This window comes from Manis javanica, chromosome 6, assembly GCF_040802235.1.
Source record: "Manis javanica isolate MJ-LG chromosome 6, MJ_LKY, whole genome shotgun sequence".
Taxonomy (NCBI): domain Eukaryota; kingdom Metazoa; phylum Chordata; class Mammalia; order Pholidota; family Manidae; genus Manis; species Manis javanica.
The window spans coordinates 144,211,033-144,237,876 of NC_133161.1; the positions used below are offsets into that span (position 1 = coordinate 144,211,033).

At 55.4% G+C, this 26,844-nt stretch overlaps 2 protein-coding genes across 2 annotated transcripts in view; one reads left to right on the forward strand and one right to left on the reverse strand.

The window, feature by feature from the left end:
- The first annotated feature begins 12,529 nt into the window (after positions 1-12,529).
- The window catches only part of NECTIN1 (nectin cell adhesion molecule 1), a 64,401-nt gene continuing 50,086 nt past the window's right edge, over positions 12,530-26,844 (forward strand). The window contains exon 1 of the mRNA XM_036992856.2: positions 12,530-13,504. Coding sequence (XP_036848751.2) covers positions 13,426-13,504 — 79 coding nt within the window. The 5' untranslated portion in view covers positions 12,530-13,425. The remainder of the gene's footprint in view (positions 13,505-26,844) is intronic.
- On the reverse strand, positions 13,536-22,143 carry LOC140850052 (uncharacterized). Its single transcript, XM_073239848.1, has 5 exons — positions 22,065-22,143; positions 21,312-21,426; positions 21,119-21,175; positions 15,463-15,901; positions 13,536-14,419 (listed from the first exon to the last, which is right to left on the reverse strand). The coding sequence occupies exons 1-5, from the start codon at positions 22,141-22,143 to the stop codon at positions 13,886-13,888; spliced, it is 1,224 nt and encodes a 407-aa protein (XP_073095949.1). The 3' UTR covers positions 13,536-13,885.

A 26,844-nucleotide genomic window follows, 5' to 3' on the forward strand; every position in this document is an offset into this window, starting at 1 on the left:
AGCTCTGAGACAGGGTGGGAGGGACCAGGAACCGGCACGGTAGTAAGGTGTTGGTTCTACCAGCAGGTGGATGAGACGGAGCCCGGGGCAGTCCCGGCAGCGCGAGCCTCTAAAGAGTCAGGGCACCTCGAATTGGGATGCTGTGAGAGGCAAGGACTTGCCCCTGTCACAGAAGGGAGGGGGCAGGAGTTTGCAGAAGGGTCAGAAGTCCCACCTCCAGCCAAGCTCGAGTCCAGTCCCACCCTCTACGGGTGGAATAAGAAGGGAGGTTGCAGGAATCCGTGCTCCAAAACTATTCCTGTCCCTGCCTTCTTCGCTCTCCCACCTCACCTCACACAGGCTGCCAACACTTCCTCTGGGTGCTGTGTGCCGTCTATTAGCCGTTTTATGAGAGGACGGAGTGCTGATAAACCATAGCTGCATATTCAAACCCTCCTATCAGCCCCGGATGCATTACTGCGTATTATTTGTCTTTGCAGCAGCTGCGACAGCAGTTCTTCCTAACAATATTGGCTTCGGCTGGTATTAAAAAGGGCCCCTAAGTGCCACGAACATCTTTACTAGGAGAAGAGACCACGCTGCGGAGGAGGGGAGGTAGGCCAGCCTCTGGCGTGAACCATTTGCTGCGGATTCATCCAAGGGTGAATGCAAAAATTAGGCCTGGGGTTGGGCGGTGGCAGGGGGTGCAGAGCAGAGCTCTCCCCAGGACCAGTACACCCAGCCCCTTGCTGCCTAGAACCGCCCCTCCGCCCCACCCCACCTCTCACCCAGCAGGGCGCTGGGCACCGCAGGAGGCTAGGGGCGGTAGTGTGTGGTGTGAGTGTGTCCGGGCTCGCGGCTCCTCCAGCTACCCTACCACAAGCCAGCTACTCTTCCCGATCAATGGCCTCTTTGTGGCAGAGGAAGGACGGGAACGACAACACGAAGGTGGGGGAGGGGGTGGGAGGCTGCCTCGCGGGTGCCCGGGCTCACAACCCCGACTTGCCGCCGTCGAGGTTAGGGCTCCTCGGAGCCCAGGCGGGGTACGCTGCCCCGTAAGGTCTCCACACTCTCTGGACGTAGAGAAAGAGGCCGAGGGGGCAGTGGCCGGAGCCTCCCCTACTCCGCAGTGGGACTTTCGCCCGCCCCGCAGCCCTGGGAAGATGCGGACGCGCCTCCCCGGCCCCACGCCCGCTAGGTGGCGCTGGGCAGCCGCGCTCCTCCCACCCGCGGGCAGGCGCAGGAGCCGCCCAGGCGCCCAGCTGCGCTGGGGCGGCAGGTACCTCGTCAAGGACCCGCAGAGGTGGCGGAAGGAGAGAGGAACAGCATCTCCTCCATTCACGTCCGCTGGATGTCTACGGCTTCAGCACTCAGCTGCGTGCCCTTCTGAATCTTGAAGGTCTAAATGCCCCAGTTCTTGAGAAGCCCACAACCTCAGAGGGAGAAGAAATGCTCACAGGGAAAGTGGATCCAAAGGAATCTACGCCAAAGGCTAAGTGACGTATACAGCCAGTGCTCTGAGTTCAGAAACAACCGTGGGAAAAAAGACACCAGAGAACTCAGGGGAGCTACCTTGACCTCTGTACTCCGAACCAAGCCGGTGGGTGAGGGTCATGCAGGCATTCCATCAGGCGCCAGGCCCTGGGCATTCACTGTGACCAGGTAACACAGCCCCTGTCCTCAAAGAGTTTGTGGACTAGTGAGGGAGAAAGACACCAGATAACTAAATAAATTACTAACTACACCTGTCATAAGTGCACAGGTATATAAAGGTTTAGGCAGGAATATTACACACTCACCCTGGATCACCTGATCCAGTCCCAACCAGGGCTAGAAATGGGGAAGTTTGCATTGGGAAAAACATGAAACCACTTCCTCTTAGTCCAAAGTAGACATAAGAAACAGTTGCCTAACACAGAGAAGACAAGTAGTGATTTTACAGCATCTTACTATGCAGATGGACAGTGACTGTGAAGGGGATGTGGGGGGGACTTGGTGAAGGGGGGAATCTAGTAAACATAATGTTCTTTCTGTAATTGTAGATTAATGATACCAAAAGAAAAAAAAAAAGAAAAAAAAAAGAAACAGTTGCTTAAGCATAGTCAAGGCTAGGGTGACTTTTTCCCCCCAGGTAAGCTGGGAAAAGAGCCAACATTTAGTGAGTGCTTACTTCTGGCACCAGGCATGGTTAATATCTTCTCATTTAATCTTCACTCTGTGGAGTTTATGGTAAGACCACTTTACAGAAGAGGAGACTGAGGCTCATGGAAGTTAAGAACTGGCCCAAGGTGCCAGGAGCCAGGCTGTGGCAGAGTTAGGAACAGAACCCATAATGGCTTAAGCCCAAATGCTACACCTCTTCTGCTAGACGTGCTGCCTCTGGGGCCATGTCTAAGTGCCCTGCAGGACTGTAGAGAAGGAGAAAGACAGAAAGAGAAAGGGGCTGGGCAGACTAAGAAGCTGCCAGCCTGGGGCCCTCATCACCACCGCCCATTCTTTGCAGCCAGGCTTTTCTCAGCATCTCCTGACCAAACCACCACCCGCTTAAAATTCTGTTCGGTTTCCACTCTGCTCGGATTCCAAATGTTTATCAACACATGCTGTAATGTAATCAGCTGCTGGGAAAATACACACCAGGTAACGGATGCTGACAAGAGTGTCAAACAGATGTCCCCTCCCTGCCCCTCCCTCCCTCCCAGCCCGAGCTGGCACACCCAGGAGGCTGGGGAGGTGCCTTTTGCTATGCCACCCCTCCAGGCCTGGCAGTGGAGGCCCTCCTCAGGAGACCAACACTGTGGAGCCCAGCAGTGTGCAGTCACGGTGCAGGGGGCTTGACACACCGCATCTCAGTCGATCCTCGCAGCTGCACAGCAAGATTAGTCTTACTATCCCCGTTTCGTAGGTGCAGAAACTAAAGCGGCCAGTGATGGTGAAATGAGAGTGAAGCAGCAGCCCCGGAAGCAAAAGCACAAGAAGGGAAGATGGCCCTTCCTGTCCTTTTGCCACAGGGCCACCTCCCTGTGGAGCACCGGCCTCTGAAGCAAGCTGCCCTCATCACCATTCAAAGTTGTTGGACCTGAGGACTAAGGGCCTGGCCTCCACAAACTTGGTTGGCCAGGTATACTCAGTCTGAGCGCCTCTTCCCCATCTCTGCCCCAGCCAGGTAGGAGACAGGGTGCTGAGCTGTCCCGAAGGTGGAGGATTGAGCAATAGAGGGAGGAGATGGGGCTCTTGGGGAGAAGGAGGCCCTTCCAGAACCAGAGCTTAGGGACCCCAAGGCCAGCCCAGACAGAGGAGAGAGGAAGTGCACAGAGTCAGGGAGAGCCCAGATGGGACAGGATCCCCCACCCCAGGACCTCTGGCCCTCCCAGGATCAGCTTTCAGAGAGTGGTCAGTCCTAAAGGAAATCAGTATTTGCTTTTCCCTCCAACGCAGTCAATTGCTCCTTTCATCTGACGGGAGTTGTAAATGAGACTTTATGGGATTTCTAATGATGGTGGTTTTCCTTTATCAGCCTCCAATTCCCACTTCTCTGCCAGGGTTGAGTCTGGGAAACGTTTTGACCAAGAATCCAGAATCTAGCAGCAGACCCCTGCCCTGCTAGTTGCCTTCCATAGCAAGAACTGGAAGTTGTCAAACAGGCACTGGTGCCCCAGGAAGTTCACCACAGAGAAGTCAGATCTGGGTTCTAGGCCACCTCCCAGCTGGCATATTTAACCTCTCTAGCTGCTGCTTCCTCAACCATAAACCTAGGGCAATAATGCCTGCTCTACCTACCTACCTCACCAGGCTGCCGTGAGGATCAAATGAGATTATAGGCCTGCAAGCCCTTTGAAAAATATAAAGCAATCACCCAACCTGGTTATGCTATTATTATTATTGCTCTTGTGAATGTGTGTAGGTGCAACCAGAGAGCAAATTATGGCAAGCTATATGTGGGTGAGAGTGAGCTTATTTGTGTATGTGGACGTATACCTACCAGTTTTGTTCAAGGATGGAGTTCTTGTGTTTGCACCTGTCTTTCAAGGAGCACCTGGGACAATGTATGTGTGTTGAGTGTATTGGTACATGTGTGCATGTTCAAATATCTTAATATGATTATCATTATTATTGATAATCTGTGTGCCCAGCATTTTGCTAAACACATGATATAGGGGTGCAACTCAGCATAGGCAGGCAGACATCTATGTGAGACTGTACATACAGCATTTGCAACATATGCGTGTCCATGTTGGATGAATATAATGTAATGTGTGCCTTTTAATCTCATGCAGATAGTAGGAAATCTCTCTGTGTGCTCACCTGAGCTTCAACAAAAGTGTGAGTATAAGTATCAGAGTCTGAGTGTGTGCACACATGCATATGTGTACATGCAAACAAATGCACACTACCTCCCTGTTCCTGGGCCAATTGGTGTAATTGTTCATTATTTATCAGCTGCCTGGCTTCGTGAGCCCCAGCATGCCCTGAGCTCATTGCCACGCAGCCATCAAGCCATCACATTGTGGTGACAGCAGTGCGCTTGGAAGGGGGCACCACTCTGCCCTCTGAAGCCAGTCTGTGCCTGGTACAGGGTGCCAGCCAGAGGAAAGTACAGTTTGACTACACCAGGCTTGGAGCTGCAAGAACGCTCAGCAGATGGGCCGGGCTCAGGACGGGCAGCACTGGCGCCTCCAGGTACTCCAGGTACTCCAGAGGTTCTGGCTCTAACAAGTTCTAAACCCAGTGCCTGGCCCAGGAACACCCGCTTAGCTGCCAAGGAACCAGGCGTGACACATCCTCGCTGGGCTATAACCCCTGCCACAGATCCTTGCTGCCCTCAGGGTTTAGTCCAGGCTCCCTAAGGCAGTGTACGAGGCCCACGCAGGCCGGGCACGTGCCCTCCAGCCCCATCTCCGTCTCCTCTTGTACCACACCAGGCGGACTGAACCATTCTCAGCCCTTGGGTGCACCTGGACACGTGGGCCTGCCCCTCTGCCTGATTTGTCCACAGGGCATCCCTGGGTAGCCAGTCCTCACCCCCCAGGGCTCTACTCACCTCCACAGGAACATTTCCCTGACCCGTCCTGACCCCCTAGATTAGGGAAGGGCCCCCACATACTTCCTAACGTTTCCCCAAATTGCATGACCAGCATACACATTGTCGACCCTTTGATTCTCACATCCAGGTCACCTGGCACCTTCCTGGAACCTCTCCCCAGAAGAAGGTGCTGAGGCAGTGCAGGGCATGAATACTAACCTAAATCAAATATAATTCAGAAGCTCATTTCTGGAGAAAAAGCACTTTACATAATATGGGAAAAAATTAAATCTGTTATTAAAGTAAATTTATAATGATATTAAACTAAATTTTAAAATAAAATAACCTTTACCCACAAATTATTTTCATTTCTCCATGCTGCCTTTACATTCTTCTCTTTATAGGTGCCTATTTTTCACAGAATTGCAATGCAGTGTCAACATCATGCTTGTCTTTCCTTTCGCTTCGCACCATAGCAATCTGGTTTAGAGTTTCCTCATTCTGGAGCATCTGTGTCACCAACAGCCCTCGTTAGCCCAGCTCCCAGGGAATCTGGACTCCGGGCTGCCTCCTTCCCCAAAGGACTCCTTCCCCAGCAGGCATTCCTAACTCAGGGCCCAGCTGGACTTGTGCGGGTTGCCATGTAAACACCGTCCTTGTGCATGTGGGCTGTTTGCAGGGCAGAAGAACATAGCTCGTCAGATCCTGAAACAATCTGAGGGCCGAAGAGGTTGAGACCCACAGTTCTTCGGGGCCCATGAGAAGGACGTGCTGCCTCATCAACACGCTGCCAGGACGGGAGCCACCGTGCGCCTTCTCTGCCCCTGGAATTCTGCTCCTACCTTACCAGAAATTCCATTTCTTGACTCCCATGTGGCTCTCCAAAGCGGTCTTGTTCCTCTAGATGACTAGTCCGTCCTGCTGATTATCCTGACCACAACACGCCCACCCCCACTCCCGGACCTGAAGGAAGAGGGCGGGGGAGGCTGAGTGTCTTCTTCCTCGGGCTTTGCCCCTTCTCCTTTCCCCACTGGGGGGCTGCAGGCTGAAGCTCTACCCGCCCCTTGCCCACCTCTGGGTCTGAGCTCCCCGGTCCATGTGGATCCTCACTGAAACCCTCTTCTCAGTACCACTATTGAGTTTTAAGTATTCCCATATCAGGACTGAGGCCTCGACTCCCACCCACAATTCCTTAGGATTTTGAATGTGGTGATTCTCAAAACCACATTGAGGGCCTTCTGACCAGATACAGGGTACAGATTAATTTATCTTCTGGAATCCCTTCTTTCTGGAGAATGGGGCAGTTCAAGATGGAACCGGGGCCTTTCTATCATTGCTTCAAGCTCCAGCCCACAAAGCCGTGGAGATCCCTGGGACACCATGGCCACAGGGGCCTCAGGAGAGGCCGTCAGCGTGTCAGCCAGCTTGGCACCACTTTGACATGGCAGATCATTGGTCAAGGGGGGCAGCTGTGTTCAGCTAATCCCTCATCCCTAAGAGCAAGGGCAGCCTTGGCCACAGGGAGGCTCTGCCATGATCTCTGTAAGGATAACAATAATTAAATGTTTCTAATCACTGTGGGATACAGAGGCACCATCATGATCACCACAGCCACCAGGGTGATGATAACAGTAATTAGGCGCTGCGGCTGCCCAACCACCGGCCAGGAGTGCTGCCTGGGGCGAGGCGGGCCTGTCAGGTTAGGGTGGGGACGCCGGGGCCAGGGTCCTCTCAGGAGCTCCGGCCATGCTTCGTCTGTGGGATTTCTCCTCCTCCTTTCCTCTCCCCTTGCGCCCGGCCTTGGCTGGCCCCGGAACGGGGATCAGAGACACAGGAGAGGGTGGCCCCCATTTGGCAAGCCACTCTAATATGTATTTAAGTTGATCTTCTATCAACAGATTTCAGGGGCTGGGGAATCTTGGGGACTTCTTAATAGGGCTCCCCTCACATCAAAGTGAGCTTTATTAGCCAATTACTGAATAACACAGAGGGGCCTGGAATATGGCTGGGAGGGGAAGTCATTATTGTATTGACTTTGGGCCTCGTCCAAGCCCAACAGCTGCCTCTGAAAGAGCCTGTAGGAACAGAGGGAGGGCTTGCGGAGAGCTTCCTGGGGACGGCACCTTCCCCAGGGCTGATCTCTGTCTGCTCGCTGCCCCCAGCCGTGGGATAGGTGGGAAAGGTGGGTCCAGATGCCTGACCTTTGAGTGGGCTGTCCTTCTGCAGTTATCAAGACTCAGTGCCAGAATGGGACGTGGAATTCATCTAGTCTACTCTCACACCAGGGATCTAGTCTACTCCCACATACGGGACCCCTGATAAATGGGCCTGGGGCCTCAGTCTGAAACGGCATGGGGAGTTCCTTCCATGTCAGCTCCCTGAACAGTCTCCCCTAAATTACACTGAAATCTACATCCCCAACGCATAGGCCCATGGGTCCCGAGTCCTGTCTGGGAAGGCACACAGACTGTGCTTGCTCCTTTTCCCTTAGGGTTTTGGAAGATTGCTGATCACACCTCCCTTCCACCTCCTTGGGCTTTCTCCTTTATGAGATCTAAAGCCACCTTCTCTGCTCTCTCTGTAGGTAACTTCAACTCCTGCTTCACTGCAATGACCTTCTTACTAACTTCCCTGCTTTCTGCCCCAAAACCTCCATCTTCCTGGTTCTCTTTACCTTCCTGCCTGGCTCAGAGAAAGCTGAGTCCTCTCCCTCCCAAGACTGACCTCTCCTCCACCCTAGTCCTACCACCCATACCTCCTCCGGGGCCTGCCCCAGAAAGCACATCCCTTTCTCTCCTTACACTTGCTTCTCCAGTCCTTGCTGTCCACTAGATCTTTTCCTCTGCCTGCAAGATGCTCAGTAGCTTTTGATTTTCCAGGTAAAAGGGGAAAACAAGCCCCTTGATCTCGGTCCTGCTGACCCTCTCCAAACTTCAGATCTGTTTGGCTCATTCTGTCCACCACCAAACTTCTCAAAAGCAGGGTGAGCACCTGCATCCTCTGCCTTTCCACCTTCCATCTGCTTCTCCTCCCATTTGGATCTGGGCTCTGCCCTTGCTTCATCACCAACGCTGCTCCTCAAAGGTCACTGGTGTTTTTGCCATTGTTCCCAAAGATCCCTTCTGATCCCCACCTGCTTTCTGCAGCACCAGACACTGCTGGCAACCTCCTCCTCCGGTAAGTTCTCTCCTTGCTTGGCTTCCATGACAACCCTCCCTCCTCACTCCCCTCCCGCACCGACCAGGCCTCCTCTGTCCGTCCTACCCACGTTGTTGCCAGATGCATCAGAAAGCCCAGTTCCAGCAGCTGCCACAAGCACTGCTCTGTTCAGAAACCTTCGACGGCTCACCACTGCCTGCAGCAAAAGAACCATAGAGTTATCAAATAATGCAACTGTATGCAATACATGATCTATAATGCAAAAATATGTTGGGCAGAGATGTCAAACATTTTTAGGCAGAGGAACCCATTAAGAAGAATCTTGCTCAGAAGCCCAAGTTTAAAAAGCATGAAAACAACATGGCTCCTTATGATGCAGGGAGTGAGGAACCCTGGAAATTCTAGCTTTCAAAACACAATTGGGAAACCACTGAACAAATTAAATTCTTCACTAAGTACATGAGAAAACTGAGGCCCAAAGAGGAGAAGTGAATGTTAGAAAGAGGTACAGGATATGAGTCAGTCAATCAACACATTTTCATGAAGTGCCTACCAAGTGTGCAGCATGTTCTAGGTGCTAGGGATAAAGCAGAGGATAAGACCGACATGGTGTGCCCCTGGAGGGGTGGATAGCCCAGTAGGGAATGAATCAAGCATATGAGCAATTACTGAAGTGGTTACAAATACGCCAAGGGAGCTGAGAGGGCATATAGGAGGAGACTCTCCCCGGACTACAGGGCAAAGTGGGCACCCTAGGGAAGTAACACGTGGAAACGGAGCCCTAAAGGATAGTAACTGGCCAAAAAGAAGGGGAAGAGCATCGGCACAGATGAAACAGCTTGGGTGAAGGCTGAGGAGATGAGCATAGTAGCTTTGAGGAAGCCCAGGGAAGCCCAGTGGCTCCTACTCAGAGCCCTGGACCCCGGTGAGAGAAGGCAGCAGGAGGCAGCCCCGTGAGTCTTGCGGCAGACTTGACCCAGATCTCAGAGGCTGGCAGGCCAAGGAAGTGTTCACAGATATTGGGACTGGACATGTGCATTAGGGGACAATTCAGTGCAAATGCAATGTGGTGTCGTGGATTGGAGCCTGAAAACATAAAATAGACATTAGTGGAAAAATGAGAACTATGAACAAATTCATAACAGAATGTGTTCTGTTACCAGTATTATAGCAAAGCTATTTTCTTAGTTTTGACGATGCACCATGGTTATTTATGCAAGACATTAGTGTCAGGGAAAGCTGGATGAAGGCCATACAGAAAATCTGTAAATCAAAAATTATTTCAAAATAAAATTTTTAAAATTGATAAGTCCATCTAGCACTGTGGCAGAAAAGAGCAAATCTGAATATGGCGAAAGAGATTACAGTAAAATTATGACTAACACTTAATTCTTCTTGCACACCAAGCATTATACCAAGTGCTCAATGCATTTAACTCATTTAATCCCCACAACAACTCTTTGTGGCAGGTTGTTATTATTTCCCCTTATTTTACAGATAAGGCATCTGACAACAGAGAGGTTAAGTCACTTGCCCAAGGACACATAGCTGCTGAGGTCTGAATTCGAATGCAGACAGTCTAGGGCCAGAGTCCCATGTGCCTGAGTGTTGTGTTCACTCCCTCCCCTCTGTATGTACTGGCTATACTGCCAGAGGATATTGCAAGGAGCAGGCAGAAATCATAAGTGCATGAACTAGGGTGATAACAGTAGAAATGGAGCAACATCACTAAGCTTAAGATAATAATAGAAACAGAATGAGCAGCATTTGCCTTTGAATCAGAATGTGGTGTCTGAAGAAGAAAAGGGAGCAAGAATGACTCCTGGAATTCCAGCTTAGAGCAGGGACCCGAGCCTAGCCTCCTGGCGCTTGGTTTCATACTTCTTCCTGCCCCTGACGGAAACCCTCCGGACCTTCGCAATCTGCCCGCACCTACCCACCCCTTTCTCTTATACTTCCCCAGAATGTAGAACAAACCCAACCTCCTGCTGTTCCCACACCAGCTTGTCCTGGTATAAGCTGTTCCCTCTACTGAAATTCTCTCCTCAGTCTCCCTTGGTCCGAATCTGACCCACCCTTCAGGGCTTTAGTCAAATGTCACCTCTTCCAGAAACCTTCCCTGCTCTCTGCAATGAGAAGCACCCACCCTCTCCTCTAGATGCCTCGTTTTTTTGTTGTTGTTTTTTTTTTTTTTGCTCTTTTTAGCAGCAAATAACTTCCATCCCATAATATAGCTATGTGAGTACGGTCTTGGCTGTTGCTAACTTTTGCATCCTCAGTACCTGGAAAGTAGGTGCTCAAAAAGACTTGTTTAATCTGAATAAACAAGTTCTATCTTACTTTCCTTTGCCCCTTCTCTGGCTCTCTTTTCTGTCCCCAGCAACCCACTGCACACACACACACACACACACCCTACCTGGCACCCATGTTGGTGTTTTGCATGTTTTAGGGGCTGGTTTAAAGATGATGAGGGGATGACCATACTATCATTTACTTGCCTCTCTCTTCTCCACCCAACCCATCCCCAGGCAGCCGTGCCAGCCCCCAGACACACCCTCTCTGGAAGCTCTTTTTAGAGCAGGTCAGAGAAGCCTTACCTAAGGATGGAGAGATGGGAGAACATGAGCAGGGGACAGGTGGGTACTGGTGCATCTGGAATTGCCTCCTCAAACCCATCACTCAGCTCTTACAAGGTGCCACGCAGAGTCTGAGACCCCGGCAATGAACCAGTTCAACCCTGGCCTTTGAAGTACTTAGAGGTGTCTGGCTGCTGGGCTGGGCTACCACAGATCAAATGAGATAAGGCATTCCTCAGCGTAAAAACCCCCTGGAGGCGATCGCATTCATGCATCTGCTAGCCTCTCCTCCAAGTCTTAGAGTACAGCTCAGGCTACAACCAACCTTTTGTGAGCCCTACTCACCCAGCTGTTGCTGGCAGAAGTGCCTTTCCTCATACTGGCTCCCTACCCCCACCTTAAATCCAGTCCCCTTAATCCTTTCCCCTCAGCACATATCTTTGTCTTATAGATGATTCGCTCAGCCCTGTGTCCCTTACACCCCAGAAGCCTTCCCTGATCCCCACCCCCAGATGAATTGGGCACTTTCTCTGAGGCCCACCAAATCCAGTGTGTCCCACTGCTCTGGGACACACCATGCACATGAAATGATTGCTTAGAACATCTGTTTCTATGTCTTCTCCCCTGCCCCCCAATAGACTGAGCACCTGTAGGGCAATGGCAGGGTCTCTGTATCCCCAAGCCTGGCACCAACAAAGCCTGATTACATCTGTGAGCTGTGAAAGATGTATACATGAGCATGTGAGTGTTCATGTGAGTGATGAATTGGACTACTTCAGTTGGAAACCAAGGATCAGACCCCAAATAGTGGGAAGGTGGTGCCCTCCTGGCTCAACCACCTTCTGCTCCTCCGACTCCCAGGAACTAGAATTTACATCTTATCAGAAACAGGCTACTACCCCACTGCTCCTGCCTGCTGGGCGAGGAACAGCAACGGGCACCCCAGAGCATGCCCTGGTCAGGCCTCTGGGGAGAACTTGGTCTCTACTGGGAAACTGTCTGTCTGCCTCCTCCTTGGGAAGAGATGGGGTGGGAGGTCCAGAGGGAAGGAGCAGAGGGCGGGCTTCGTGCTGCCAAGGACTCCAGAGGGCTCAGCCGCCTGGGCAGGAAGCCATCCACACCCGGATGTGATGGGTGGTGAACGGGATGGGGCGGAGAGTCCCTGCCCTGCCGCAGACACTAACTGGATGGGGGTTACTTGCGCGGGAACCCCGCAAGTCTGCCCAAAACAAAGGTTCGGGCAAAGACTGCAGAGCTCTATTTCAAGCCTTTTGGGAGGAGAGGGAGCTTCCGTTTTAGGAAAAGGAACCATTGAAGGGAGCGGGGATTACAGAAGATCAGGGACTTCAGTGGCCTCATTTCACCCGCCAGTGCCCACCTTCTCCGGCAGCTCCCATCGGTGCCCGCATAGCTGCCTCTCCGTTCAGCGTTCAGGCGACGCCGAGGAGAGGCACCTCCGGCTGCCGGGTTCTGGTCCCAGCCTTGCCACTCTCTGCGCCTGTGCCCCTGGGCGAGTCGCCTCACCCTTCTGGGGGACCTTTGTTTCCTCATCTGTAAAATGGGGCCAAGAACGGAGTAGAGAGCTGCAAGCCCTCTCCGCTAGGACACTGCTCCATCCAGCGTTCTCCATACTGCACGCCCGCCGCTCCGCAGCCCCGCCGCCCGCCCCATCTTAACTCCACCCCCACCGAGCAGCTTCTCCCCCGACGCCGGCCGCTAGGGGTCACTGCCTCCCTTTGTCGGCGACAGCGCAGGGCGGCCGGCGCTCGGGCCCTGCGCTGCGCCGCAAGGCGGCCGAAGGGGCATCGCCCCAGCCAGTGGGCCTGCCCGACCCCCGGCCCTCGCTCGGGCCCCGCCTCTGCCTCGGGCCGGAAGGTGTGCGCGGCCGGGCGGAGGCCGGGGCGGGCGCGGGCGGCGCGCCGGGGCGGCGAGAGGGTTAACGCGGGCCCCTCCCCCTCGGGCTGACATCACGGGGAGCGCGGGTGAGAGGCTGGAGCTCGGCGAGTGAGAGAAAGGGAGCGAGCGGGGCGAGCGGGGCGCGACTCGGCGCCCGGGCTGCTCCACATTGTCGCGGACCGCCGGCCCCGAGCACAGAGAGCGGCGGCGACGCGCGGCGCCCCCGGCTCGCTCTCCCACCGCGGAGCCGCAGAGCCCGAGCGAACCGGGCAGCCGGCCGCCGGACCGCGCGCCCGCTGCCTGGGCCCCGAGCCCACCGCGCCGCCCGCCCGCCACCCGGGCTCGTCCCGCCGCCCTCGGAGGACGGCCGGCCATGGACGCCTGCAAGTTGGAGCCGAGCGGGAGGGCGTGAGCGCGCCGGGGGCCGGGAGCCCGCGCTGCGCAGCCGGGCGGCCAGGCGCGCCGGGGGTGGGTCCCTCTCCCCAGCCCGGCTCTGCGTGGAAGAAGAGGGCGGGGACCGGCGCGGGGCGGAGAGCGGAGGAGGAGAAGGGGGCATGACTCGTGCAACTTGCGGCGGGCATCTGCCGAGCCTCTGAGCCGGCGGCGGCCCGGGGCCCGGATTGCGGCCGCGCCGAGCCCAGCCCAGCCCACCCCTCCCCGGCCGACGGCTGCGGCTGACCTGGATCCGCGGAGCGCCCGCCGGCCGGCAGTGACCTGCCTTCGTCTTCCGGGCTGGTTTCCTGGGCGCGAGGAGCGCTCTCCCCACGGCGCCTCTCGCCGGACCTCCGGCCCCCGATGGCTCGGATGGGGTGTGCGGGCGCCGCAGGACGCTGGTGGGGACTCGCTCTCGGCTTGACCGCGTTCTTCCTCCCAGGTAAGCGCGTTCCGCCTCTGCCAATCCCCCCCCCCCACCCAACCTCCCCAATTCAATGCCTCCCCGGGGCTAGGAGCTGGGTGGCGGGCACGTCTGGGTTGTAGGGAGTGAAAGGAGCCAGAAAAGTTGGGTCACGGCTTTAGGTAAGGGGGTGCGTGTAGCAGGGCGGAGAAAGATAGGCTGAGAAACCAAACCGCCTGCCCTGCAGGGAAGCAGTCGGATGCACGACTCTATGTAGCAAGAAAGCACTTTCTCTGCTCAGTTTTTCACACACAAAAAAATAATATGTAATAGAGTTCTATTTATTTAATAACCAGCTCTCAGCTCGGGAAGCAGTTTGGAAACACTGCATGTTACATAAATGCAAAATAATCACCGTAATCACGGTCTCGGGGTCTGAGACAACAGCCCCGGAGGGAGGGCGTCAGTCTCAGAGCTTGTGGGCTGTGGATTCGGAGGATGGCAGGGGGTCTTCGTGTCTTTCACCAGCCCCTTTGCCTGCCGGTTTCGGGCGCCCGGGCCCCCCGCCGCCCCGCACAGCCCCACGGCGGGCGCAGAGAGCCCGCTTCTGCGGCAGAGGCAGCTTCGCTCTCCCCTGCCGTTCCTTCCCGGGAGGGTGAGGCCGGGGGCCGCGCGGGATCGCAACCTCCCGGCCTTGCGTGGGGCTGGGCTTCCCCTCGGAACTCTGCTCCCAGTCGGGGAGTCATTCCCACGGGAGGCGCCGCGGTCTTCGTGCCAGTCGGGTGGCTTCGTGACCCACTTTACCGAGGGCGCCCCGCGTGTCCTTCCTCGACGTGCCGGCGGCCGAGGGGTTAAACCGACGCCCGACCCTGGGGTGGCCCGCGGTGGCCCATCTGACGGGTTGGGGGTGGAGGGGAGTCTGGGACCGGCCGGCGTATTGTGCTGGGGAATGAACTGGAAAATGCGTTTAGGAGGCAAATCCGACCGAGTCCCCTCGCCCGGATTTAACCCTTTGTGCCCCTGGGGAAGCAGCCCAGTTCCCAGGGTGCAACACCAGCGCGGTCGGGGTCGGGGTAGGGGTCCTTCCAGTCCTAGAGGAGGAAACCTGAGATGACCTGCTAGAAGAGGTTTTGCGGAGAGATTGAGGCTTGGCTGGAGCACGTGGCCCTGGCCTTAGGGTGGCTTAATCAGGGGTCGGAGTACAGAGAGAAAGCTCCTTGTGGGGCAAGATCGTGGGCGCCGCCGACAGCCGCGAAGATGCCCGCGATGCTGCAGACTCCCTGGGTAGTTTGTCCTGGAGGGGGAAGCCTGGCTGCGGAGTTGCCGGGCTGGGCTGCACTCCTGAAAGACAGGAACCTGGCCTCATCCACTTCTCTTCCCCTTCTGCTGCCAGCTCACTGCCAGGGCTCGCAAATCTCGCTGAGTGGCGAGTGACCAATGGCCATGAAAGCAATTTGTGGAAACATACACCAGATGCCCCCACCCTACCGCCTATGGGGTGCTGCCCGGCTAGGTGTGGGGGGGAGGGGTGACATTCCAGAACAGGAGAGCCTCAGAGTCCATTTCATGGGGCCTGAGTCCCTCCCTCCTAACAGGGGGTCTTGGTGGCTCTGTGGGGTATTCTTCTCACACTGGCCCTCCTGGGGAGCCAGCTGGCAATAGCAGCAGCTCAAGCTCTGGGACTTGTTTGACTACAGGGGTTTGGGGCTTCTGGGAACCCTCAACTGCATAGTGTCCACGCCCAGAAACCAGCAAAAAAAGACTTTCTATGGGCTCTAGTTGGTCCAGCAAGCTAAGGGTTAACCTAATCCTGGGTCCGGATAAAGGGCGGGAAGGTTTGGGGGAGGGGATGGAACTCACCCCCATTCTCCCCTCCTTTAGTTTTTCTCTTCCCCCAGCTTTGGAGTGCCTGGTGGTTAATTCTTTCCTGGGTGGGCTGGAGGCCTACCTGCCCTCTTCTCCCTATTCCAGAAGTGGGCACAGGGAGTGACTCTCACCTGGCTCAAATGTGGACACTGCCCCTCCACCAGCAAAAATTCAGATTCAGGGGGTGGGAAGCCAAGGAGGAAGCACAGCCCAGATGGGCGCTCAATGAGGGCTCCTAGGTCGAGGGCTCCTTGGTCGATGGCAGTTGTTCCAGCCGCAGCAGAAGCAGCAAAGGTGCCGACCTGCCAAGCTCCTCCCCCCTCGCCTGTGCCCCTGGTGCCTCTGCAAGGGGCAGGTTGGTGTGGGCGTGGGTGGGCCCAGAACCCCACTTTGCACCACCTTCCAGCTTCCTCCTGATTGCCTGGGGCTGCTTCTCTCTGGGGACTTGCCAGCCTGATGCCCTCTTCAGGTCCTCCTGGGCTGTGGCAGAGAGCCTGGAGAGGGGAGGGGAGGAGCCTGCTGGGGGGAAGCGGAGGAGCCCTCGGTGTGTGTGGTGGCCGGCCGCCCCCACTTCAAAAGACTCCCATGGCTATTGAAGCATAATCACAGAAGTATGTTTTCAACAACACAGACTTTACCAGGCAGAGTGGTGAAGCCCCACAGGCTTCTGAGATGGCAGTCCATGATTACTGGCCTTTGACTCAGGAGAGGGTCTGTGGGGATGTGGGGACTGCATCCCAAAGAGGAACCAGAGGAGCCTGAGGAGAAGGCAGAGAACCTGCCTTAGAAGCAGGTGCAGGGAGCTGGTGTCCCACCTACACCACACCCTTCCTAATTGGCTTCCCCAAACCTTTTGTCTGGAAAGAGAACACACACCCCAGGTGTCATGCACACCCTCGGAAGACCTGTCGGACGCAGCACACCCCCTCTGTGCATGTGTGCAGGGCTTGCTACCATGGTGGTTTCCTTCCAAACTCGAAACTCGGAATGACAGGGCTGTTGGGTTCCTTTGCACTCTCCCCATTTCTCACAGACCGGGGTATGTTCAGGCTTGCTGTGCAGGATGTCACAGCAAAACCAATTCTGCTGGCCTGGAATTTGCAGCGTGTGTAAGTGGGCATCTTGGTGCCCATTTTGGAGGCAATGCTGTGGAGTGTCCCCAAATCAGATCCAAAGTCTAAGAATCAAGGCCAGAAGGGAGGAGGAGGTATTGTAGAGCCTGGGCCCAGCACCCTTGGCTGAGTGTCCTGGAAGGTGTCTCTGAGCCTGAATGTCTGTGGCTCTGGTGCAGGTGGTCCCTTGTTCCTGATGCTGGCTGAGACTGACAGCACTTCCCCTTCTCAGACACTCAGCTTTGCTCAATGAATCCACCTCGCTGGCCACTGCCTGACCCAGGACCCAGTGATAGGCTGCCAGGATGGTCACAGAGGCCAGAATGCTCCCAAGAGCTGACTGCTGAGCAAGTGGGCCAGGCTGGGGGCTGGGTGGTGGGCAGAGGGTCAGCCCCAGTTGCTGAGTCTATGATGCTGCCGTTGTTTAACAGCTGACTAATGTTCATTGTTCGGCACAAACAGAAAACACCCAAGGGAGGTGTGAATATACCTTCAATTTTCCTGATTGTATCTTTCCTGGGTAACCCGGTAAATTGAATGGCTTCTACCTGGGGGTGGGTGGGGGAGACAGAGAAGGTGACTGTATATTCACTGTTTTGCTGATTTTTTTTTACTTTGAATCTTAGCCAGTGTGCCAGGCTAGAATGGACATTAGCCAGTTGTGGGTCTTAGGTGGTAACATTTGGACAATCCACCTATGGTCTCACCTTCAGCATAGAGTGGGTACGTGCATACACATGTGCGAGGCTTTGCGAACTTGTGTTGGTTATCTACAATTCACTATGCATATGCAGGCCAGTGGAGATTAGGATGAGGAGATGTACACACTGGTATCTGTGGGTCACCACGGGCCTGGGGTCGTAAATATATGTCAAACGTATAGTGACATATAACTGATTTCTTATGTCTTTCCAACTAGGATTTTTTGAATGGCTCGGAACCTTGATAAATGCTATTGTTTATCCTCATCACTGAGAATCACTTCGGAAGGACACCTAGGTTTTGCCCTTAGCCAGCTTCTTCCAAGATGGGCTGCCAGATTCTCTGGGAATGGCAAGTCTGTACACGGCTTTCTTTTTCTGCTCTGCCCTTGACTTTAGACTGGGCCTCTGCATCCTCACAGGGAGATGCTTACCTGGAGAGATGTTCTTGTCTTGTCAGACTCCTGTGGTCTCCCTGGCAAACATTAAGGCTGGAACCTGGTGTTAACGGGCCTGGTTTACCCTGTGGCATCCCTGAATGTCTGGGAGGGAGACAGGTTTTCAGCTGCTAATTTGGCATCTTTTCTTCCTGCATGAGTACTTGGGAAAGTAGATCATCTAGGGGGAAATGTGGCATACTCTGGGCATTTAAAAAGGGGTGTGCATGTGGGCTTCAGTCCTCCATGAATAGTCCTGCAGAACCATATCTGTGGCCAGTTTGGCAGCATACATGTGCCCGGAGACATCCCAGGTTCATGCAACAGGAAGTGGGAGCCCCCTTTTTTGGAGAAGGAACCAAGAATGAGGGACAGACAGTGGGAAAGAGGGCAGGCCTGGGAGCCCAGCATCCTGCACCCAAGTGCAGCTGGCAAGTGCTGCCCAACACAATGCCTGCCCGTCCCCATGGAGAGCAGGTCCACAGAGCTACAGCAGATGTGTTGGCCTGGGCAGGAGGTAACTTAAGATCCTAGTAGGGATCACCTTGCAAAGGGAATGCCCTGAGTCGGAGATAACACCCCTTAGTCCAGTTAACCCTTCCAGCTCTGGATTCTAGGATGCTGATTTGGGGCTGGGAGATGGGGAGAGGGAAGAGCCAGGAGAATACCCATCAAACTTAATATCTGAAACCCGACCCATCCCAGAAGGAGAGAGGAATTCGGTGTACCAGGAGAGACCCAAGGACACAGAGAAAGTCTCTCTGACAGCAGGCTATAGGCTCTTCGGAGGGACGGATAGTCCCAGGGTTTATCCTGGGGTAGAGGAGGGGGACATTAGGTACGCATTCTCAGGGGCTCATGGAATCTGTGCCTTCCACGGTCTTCCAGGGCAGACAGCAGTGGCCTCAGGCCCTAGCCCAGAGGGAGCAGCAGATAGCTTGGGTCCTGTCGCTGCAACCTGGAGATTACCCCAGCTGGACTGCCCAGCAAAGTGAGATAGCTAGACTGGGTTTGAGCCCCAGCTCTGCCAATCGCTAACTGAGTGGCCTTGGTTAAGTCACTTAGTAATAAGCCTCAGTCTTCCCATCTGTAAAATGGGTTTCCATCGATACAGGTTTGTGAAGATGAGATGGACAGCAATCCATAAATAGTGCCAGGCATGTGGTCAATGTGCGGTAAAGTGGTAACTACTATTTCCTATGCCTTTCTTCAGAGTGGCCCTGGTCCCCTCTGTGTCTACCAGCTAGGCAATGCCAACTTTGCACCCTTTTGAGAAAGAGTCACTCAGCTGCCTATCTACCACTGACCTCACTTCCGTTGTCTCCAGCTGGGAGCTGCTCGGGCAGTGAGTCCCCAGCCCCCACCAGGAAGTGACGGCAGAGGCTACAGCAGCCCTGGAGGTCTCCGGTGGCCTGGGTGGCTGCAGGCCCCTGCATGGGCACAGCCTCGGTGGTCATGTACTTTGTGAGAAGCAGGTGCCGCTTGGCCTTTGTTTTACATCATCTCACCATGGGCTCCCCCCAGCGCCCACCTAGCTCCCTGGCCATGGCCCAGCTGAGCACCATTGCCCATCTGGAGCACTTGCTGCGGCAGCAGCCTGGGGCTGGCAGAGAGGGCCTGGGACTCAGTCCCTGCCTTCCTTCAACCCTCCACATTCTGGGCAGGGTGGGCAACAGTCCCTCTCCCCAGCTGTCCATTCATCCAGTGAGATGGTCCAGCCAAATAGAGAATCCCTCCTGGGGGCATCCCTTCTCACTGGCAGAAAGTTGTTCTTTCAGTTTTTCTCCTGTTGCAGATTGAATCCTTTTGCCAAAAATAATAGACATGTTGTGGCACTCCTTACAGCTCATGGTTTCAGCTGATCCTCTCAAAAAACCCTGTGTGAATGGTATTTGCAGGTGAGGAGACTGAGAAAGGCACAGGAACTTGCTGACTGTCTCATGCCAGTGGAGCCAGATTATATGCCAGGTATCCTGACTCCAAATCCAGAAGATGAGGAAGATGAACTGGGCTGGGGGGGTACAGATGCGGAAGAGGGTAAGCCCAGCCAGGATAGAATGTGCTCAGTGAGATGGTCATTTGCCTCAGTGGCCACCACCCCCATCCCCCACAACAAGCCAGAGCATGGCAGGGCCCCAGCAAAGGGAGGGGTAAGTGGAGGGCACAGGTTGGAGAGTGGCCCAGGCAGAGCTGATAGACACCCAACAGCAGAACAGCTTGGAGGGGGGTCAGGGGGGTGCTGGGGGACCAGTGTCCGTCTGGAAGCTAGAGCATCACCCCCTGTCTGGCCTGAGACATGGGCAGGGCCCCTGAGGTGTGAGCACAGAGCCCCAGGGCTCAGGCAGGCACAGGGCCAGGGTGTATGCCTGGCCCAGGGGCAGAAAGCTGTGCTCAGAGAGCATTGTGGACTGTGTGGGGCAGCAGAGGGGGGAAGGGGGGATGAGGTTTGGCACGCAGGGTTGACTCCCTCTCCTGGGCCACCCCCTACCCACCTCTGTTCTACGCAGACCCCAATTTCACTCCCAGTTTATGAGGAGTCTCATTACCCAGCCATAGACAATAAAACCCGCCTGGCCACTCTGGCCCGGATCTCATTAGAGAACATTAGTTCCGCTGGCTGGTGGCTCTGTTGGGACACAGCTGCATTTGTGACCCGGGCAGCCAAAACAGGCCAGTAGCCGTGGGCACAAGAATGTCCCATTGGGGGTTCTAGTTCGATCTATAGGCTTAAATGGAGTCCTCCCCACCCCACTCACAGTCCTGGAACATGTGCACCCCAAAGCTAGAAACCATCCCACCCACTTGCACTCTCAGTCCTGCCCCTGCCTGAAAAGAGGACACAGCTCCCTCCAGGGCTGTTCATGGTCCACCTTACCCAGGAGGAACCGGCCGAGAAGCGCAGTGAATTATTGTTCCCCAGAGGAGGGCTTTGGGGACTGGACAGCACGCCTCCCCTCACCCAGAGGTCTGGACGGACTCTGAGAGGCATGTCCTAGCAGCAGAGATGAAGTCTGGAGTCCCCCAGTGGCCCTGGCCTGAATCTTGGCCCATCTTTCTGTCCACAAGGTGGGGAGAGAGACAGGGGACCTCCTGGTGGAAGCATCTCCCTTTCCTCTAGTTGCCCTTTTGCCAACTGGCAGCCTTGGGAGGGGCTTCCTGGCCCCACACCCCTTCCTGAGGTAGAATAAGTGTCCCCTCAGTCACTGTGAGGGAGCCTCAGGTTCCATCCTGGGGTCCTTCCCACCGAAGACAGGATGCTTGCTTTCTTGGCAGATTCTAGTGCCTGTTGACAGCTAGCCCCCTCTCTGGCCGTCCCCTCCCTTCTCTGCTGTATCTTTCATGCCCTGCAAGCCTCCACACCTGCTAGTCACCAGAATACCACCAGGGCTCAGTGGACGCCACCAGGGCTCAGTGGACGCCACCAGGAAAAAACAAGATGAGGGCAAAGGAAAGCTTGCTGTTCCCCAGTGCCTCAGTCTTGTGGAGGAAAGTAGGTGCTTGGCCCACACAACTGGTTCTTCACGCACACGGGCCCACCTGGTATGCCGTGAGGAGGAGCACACAGGCCGTGCGTCGGTGCGTGCGCTGCTGTTCCTGCCGGAGGAGCCAGTGGAGACGGGAGCACCAGTCTGCTTGGGCAGATGCGAGTCGGCCCCTGCTCTGAGGAAAGGGGCTGGAGACCCGGACAGGCCCCTGGGGCTCCCCTGTGAGGCCCTAGTCTGTAGCTCACCTGGAGTTGGAGCCCCAAGTGGGACTGCAGAGGCTGCCTCCGTGGGCTCCATTCTCTGGGCCTCGGGCAGTGCCTCCCTCGGTCCTGGTGTCTTGTGGGCGACTGCTGTCAGCTGCTAGGACAGACAGAGTGGAGAAGGTGCCTCACAGCCAAGCCGGCCTCGCTGCCACTTGATGTGGGTCCCACTGTGGGAGGGGCTTGGTGGCAGCAGCCCCTGGCTCCCTCCCCGCCCCCAGCTCCTGGCTCTCCGGCACCCATCTGCCCACATTGCTTCTTGGAGGAATATACCTAGAGCACACCTGAGAGAGGCACTCACCACTCCAGAAGCATCTGAAGGCTGCCCCCTCCCTGGCTCATCTCCCACCACACCCCCCTGCGTGCTGAGCCCACCTCACCCTTCTATTCATGCTCCATGTTTCCCCACCTCAGTGCCTTTGCACATACTGCCCTCTCCCACCCACCACCAAAGTTCTCCCTTACTTACCATATCTAAATACTGAGGTTGGGAGGCATTTGCATTATGAACCCTTCATGATCCTCCCAGCTGGGGATAACCTCTCTCATCGTCAAGTCCCTGGCACCTCATCCATGACACCCTGTAATACTAATCACTCTACGTCTCACTGTATAATCATCTGGGCCTGGGATTTACCTTTTCCCAAGACTAAGAGCTCCAAAGGGCCAGGATCCCTTGTAGACAAGCTTCGACAGGGTTGGCCACGTTGAGGGCTATAGTACATGCTAGGTGGGTACATGGCTGCTTGTTCGGACAGTTGATGATGGTAATAGCGGGCTTGTATGGAGAGTCCTTGGGCACCGCTGTTACAAACATCTTAACATGTAATAACTTATTCATCTTAAAAGCAACTCAACAGCAGATACTTCTCTTCTTCCTTTTCCCAGGCAGAGGTTAGGAAACTTGCCTGCAGTCACACAGCTAGTAAGTGACAGAGCTAGGATTCAGGTCCAGGAATTCGAGCCCAATGTCCACTGTCCTACCACTTAGCTAAGCTGCCTCCCTTCTGGGTGGGCGATGAAGGAGACAGTTTCCTGAGCCTGGAGAAACATGAAACCCCGCCTCCAGAATACCTACCAGCACCCCTCCAGGAATAACCTGGAGCATTTGGGGAGCTACTAGTGCTTATCATTAGGGACTTGTGATGGTCATTCCCGCTGTGTTCTTTGGAAACTGTGCGGATACTAGGAGTATATTCATTACCGTTCTGGTGTGTCCCGCCACGGTCGCTGTTGTGTGTTGGGAATGTTAATGTGGCTACGCTGGTGGGAAATGTCCCGCTGTTTCATCCCCCGAGCCTTTGGGCACACTGATGCCATTTGGGGGCTTCCTACCATGTTTCACTGTGAGACCAGAGGCAGGTGTGATAGCTTCTCCCAGAGAATCCTTCTAAAACTGGCCCCCAATGCTGGGTGGGTTCACGGCTCAGCGAACTGATCTTATGCCAGGGCCTGTCCTAAGCTTCTGGAAGGTTCCCTTCTCTCTTGCCCTCACCCAGAGATCCCAAAAGATGGCAAGGGAGGGGCCCCAACCTGGGGAGGTGGGTAGGAAGGGGATTTAGGGTGTTCGGCCTGTGCTGGCTGCTTTGAACTCCTGGGATGAAAGGGCTGCCGCTTCCTCTGCCCCCGGCAGGTTCAGGACGAGGCCTGGGCCACTTCGCAGTGGGGGCAGAGAACTATCCCAGGAAAGAGGGCTGGGGGAGCAGAAAAATCAAAACCCTTTGCCAATGCTGTGGCTGAGGAGCAAGCAAACTCCAGATGGCCGGTGTGCAGATTGTCCTCTCAAGGGTCACCAGGGCCGATGCTCCATTCAGCACACCCTGACCCTGCAGGTCACCACGTGGGCCCAGGCCTCACAAACTCCCTTACTTAATTAGGAAGGTAATTCAGCTGCAAAACAGTCATCTGATATATTTCGACGCCAAAGAGAAATTCCTCCTAGACCCTCTGCTGTTCTAGATTATCCATGCTCTGTTAGCTTGAATTACGGTGTGGCCTCTGTGGCCCAGACACAGGCCAGAGCTTTGTGATCAGTTCCTGGGGCTGGAATCTGCCCTGCACCCAGGAAGTGCTTGGAAGCAATAGAAGGATGGGGAGCTTGAGACCCACTGGATCCCCATTCAAACTTGAGGATTGCCTGCCTGCCCCAGGGCCTGAGGGTGCCCAGCCATGCTCTTGGGCCAAGCCACTATGATGCCCCAGTTTGCCCTCTGGACTAGGCCTTCTCTGAGGGTTTTGAGTCAATGGCAGAGGCGTTCTGCAATGGCTCCTGGGTGAAAATTGGAGCGGAGGCAGGGGCAGGCTTCTCCCTAGTGTAAATAAGATCAGAGCAGAGCAGCCACACTGCACTGGATTATTTTATTATGATGCCCACCTCCCCCGCCCCCCAAACTGTCCTGATCACATTGGCCTAGATTGCTGCATCTCTCAGAATGATGGATGGGCTCCCTCCCTCTTCCCAGGCAGGGTGGCCAGCCCTGCTACCAAGACACACTCCTATCCAGCCCCTTCCTAGATTTATTCTCTGTGTTTATGGTGCTCAGAGAGTAATCAGTGTCCCAGGCCGGCTGAGCACTCTGATTATCTCCACTCGTTTGATGGATGGGCCTTTGGGGAATGGAGGTGACAGCCCCCTGCGCCCCTGTGCCTGTGCCTCCCCCTGCCTGGCCCCAGCACCTTTCCCAGCCCTACTCATCTCCCAGGAGGCAGATAATGGGCCTCCAGGTCAGTGCTAGAGGGGATGGAGATGGGGAGGTGGCAGCAGCCACAACCTGGCTCCCCTTCCCAAGGTGGGGGTGGGTGGCAGGGGCAGAAGTGCCCGCAGGCAGCTTCTCTAGAGACCAGTCCCCCAGCTCTGCTCAGAAAACCCTTCCCAGGAAATGCTCCGATTATCCTCTCCCATCTCCCATCAGTCCATTACTCTTATCCCCCAGGCTCTTGTGTACACAGCTTGCACTGTAATGATAGTTTGTGCAGGTCTGTGTGTTTCTGTACAAGTGTTTTTATGTCCTCTGTGTGTATGAGAGAGGTTTATGGTTTATATGTGTATGTGCGTGCTCACGAGGTCACGTGCTGTGCGTGTGCCCGCTCCTGGTTAGACTCTGATCGCCATCTTCTTCCCCACAGAGGTGGGGGGTTCTCACCCAGCTCCAGGGGAATGGGGGCAAGAGCCTGGGTACTGGGGGGTGCGAGGGACGAAAGGGAGGGAGGGAAAGAAAGAGGCAGGCAGTCAAAGATGATGACTGTCCTAGGCAGGGTCTGCAGTGCCCCCCAGCCACCAGTTAGAGAATGCAGAAGGTCAATCTTAGATAATTGTTTTGTCTATGGGATCACAAACAACTGGTTTGACTATTTTTTCCCAGCAAATTGAGTGAACCCACTGGTTGTTTTGGCGCAAGTGGTCTCTGTCTTTTATTGCTTACATGTGCTCCCATGTGTCTTGTCTTCTTTAAACTTCGCTGCGAAATGGGGCTGTGGTCATGTGAGGTTCGGACAAGTTAATGGATGTGGCATGACCAGGACTGTGCCTGGTGCAGAGCACGTCTTCACACCACACGGCTATTATTAGCTGCTGCTCTCCCAGGGACTCGGCCTCTGCAGGAGGGGAACCCTCCCAGTGGTTCATGGCCCAGCACATTTCAGGGGGTCCCTCAGATGGGCTCCTGTGACCTCTCCAGGGTGATCAACCTGAGCAGGGTACATCAGGCGCTGAGGCCCCTGAGCTCCTGGGAAATCACCCCCTGCTCCCAGATGATCACCTGGGACGGTACCTGGTGGCCCTTGAAGCTGTCCTGGGCTCTCTTCTTATAGACTAGCTGGAAGCAAAAGGTATATGCCCTCAGGCAAGGAGCTCGAGGTGCAGGCGCTGGGCCCCAGCCCTCGCAGGAATCCCACTGCCCCGGGCGTGTTGCAGCGGGAGAAGGGTGCCCAGGCTCATTCCTGTGCTTCTGTGACTGTGTGTGCTGGTGTCTCCTGTGGACTGGGCACTGAGCCGGGAGCAGGGAGCATAACACCTCTGCCCTCCTGGAGCTCTGGTCCAGCACGGGGTGGCATTGGTCCTCTGATGTCACTCCAGCAGGTGACACTAAGGGAGCCTTGGGGGGTAATGCCCACTTAAGCCCATCACTCTCCCTAAGTGCCCCCCTGCTGCATGAAGGGGCAGGTGTGGCCGGGCAGGGGCTATGTTCTCCTTCCCCTTAGAGATGGGTTAAACATCTGAACCCACTTGTTCCCCTCCCTTCACTCCAGGCCTGGAAAGAGCCTTCCATCTGGTCCCTCAGCTTGAGGGTACCTTCCTCCCCTGCAGGGGAAGGTGGGAGGAGATGGCTAGGACGGGCGGAGAATCCCGGCATGGCAGGGGTACTCAAATATGTACCTCCTGTGGCAGGGAGCTCCCCCACTCTGTGTGGAAGCCCCTGCAGCCCCTGCAGCTCTGACTGCCCCAAATGCTTCCTTGTCCTGAGCTGGTTTGTGTCCCTGAAGCTCCACCCACTAATCCCGGTTCTACCTCCTTAGCATTATGGGGCACACATCTGATCTTGCCCTCAATGTCCTTCAGGCCTTTAAAGAAGTCTGGGGCTCCCAGGGTCCTCTCCCCCATGAACTCCTCTGACCCAGTCTGACACACCTCACCAACTGAGGTGCTGTCCTCAGAACAAGTTGTCTAGGTCCCCAAGAATAGGTGTGCCCTCCAAGGGCCGACCTGCCCAGGGATTCCGGCCTAGGACTCTCCGGCCACCACAGCTGTCCAGGGATCCAGGAACAGGCTCTGTGGGCTGGCTGCCTTCACACGTCCCCACGTCCAGCTCACCCCTTCCCAACCCTGTTTTCTTTTGGATTAACAATAAATTGCAGTGAAAGATCTGCTTATCTCCAGTGGGAATTAAGGAATTCAATTGGTGATGGGCAGAGAGGGGACTGAGAGAGGAAGCAGATTGCAGAGATCAGGGCATGGAGAGGACCGTGGGGAGGGCCAGGGGCAGCGGGGGCCGAGGAGCAGGACCCTCTGCCTGTAGTCACTTCACCCTGTAGGCAGGGGTGGGGGTCAGCCCCTAATGCCTCCATGGGGAAGGGTGGGACAGGATGGACTGAGTGTGGTCCCCTGGCGGGTGGCTATGCACCACAGGGACACTGCACTGGGGCCGCTTGCTGGCCGCCACTCATGTGTCCCACTGACATGGTGCAGCGGCTCTGTGGCATGTCACGGTCCTGGGAGAGCAAGCTAGGGCACGTGGTGGAGGGAGGCACCCCGCTGTTTCATGCTGTGACACCAAGACCCTGACACAGAGGCTGTGGCTGGAAGTCCACGCCCGCAGGCCAGTCACCAGTAATGTACAGGCACTAAAACAACCCCCAGATGGGCCCTTGTGGCCCACCCTGCCTCTCTGCTGAGACTGACTTAGCCACGGATTCCTGTGGCCAATGGTTAAGTGAGTCTTACCGTCCTGGAGATTCTGGGCTCCCCTTTATCCTAAGGGTAAACCAAAAGCCTCCTTCCTGAATCCCAGCAGGGGCTTAC

What these genes read in the sequence shown, in the direction of transcription:
- LOC140850052 (XM_073239848.1), bottom strand. Translation starts at nt 22,143, where the DNA reads ATGTTTGTAACAGCGGTGCCCAAGGACTCTCCATACAAGCCCGCTATT. An exon ending in CTGTCCGAACAAGCAGCCAT is followed by an intron (nt 21,427 to 22,064) that starts GTACCCACCTAG and finishes TGTCTGTCCTAG; the next exon opens with CAGCTGACAGCAGTCGCCCA. An exon ending in AGTGTCCACATTTGAGCCAG is followed by an intron (nt 14,420 to 15,462) that starts GTGAGAGTCACT and finishes CGCATTTTCCAG; the next exon opens with TTCATTCCCCAGCACAATAC.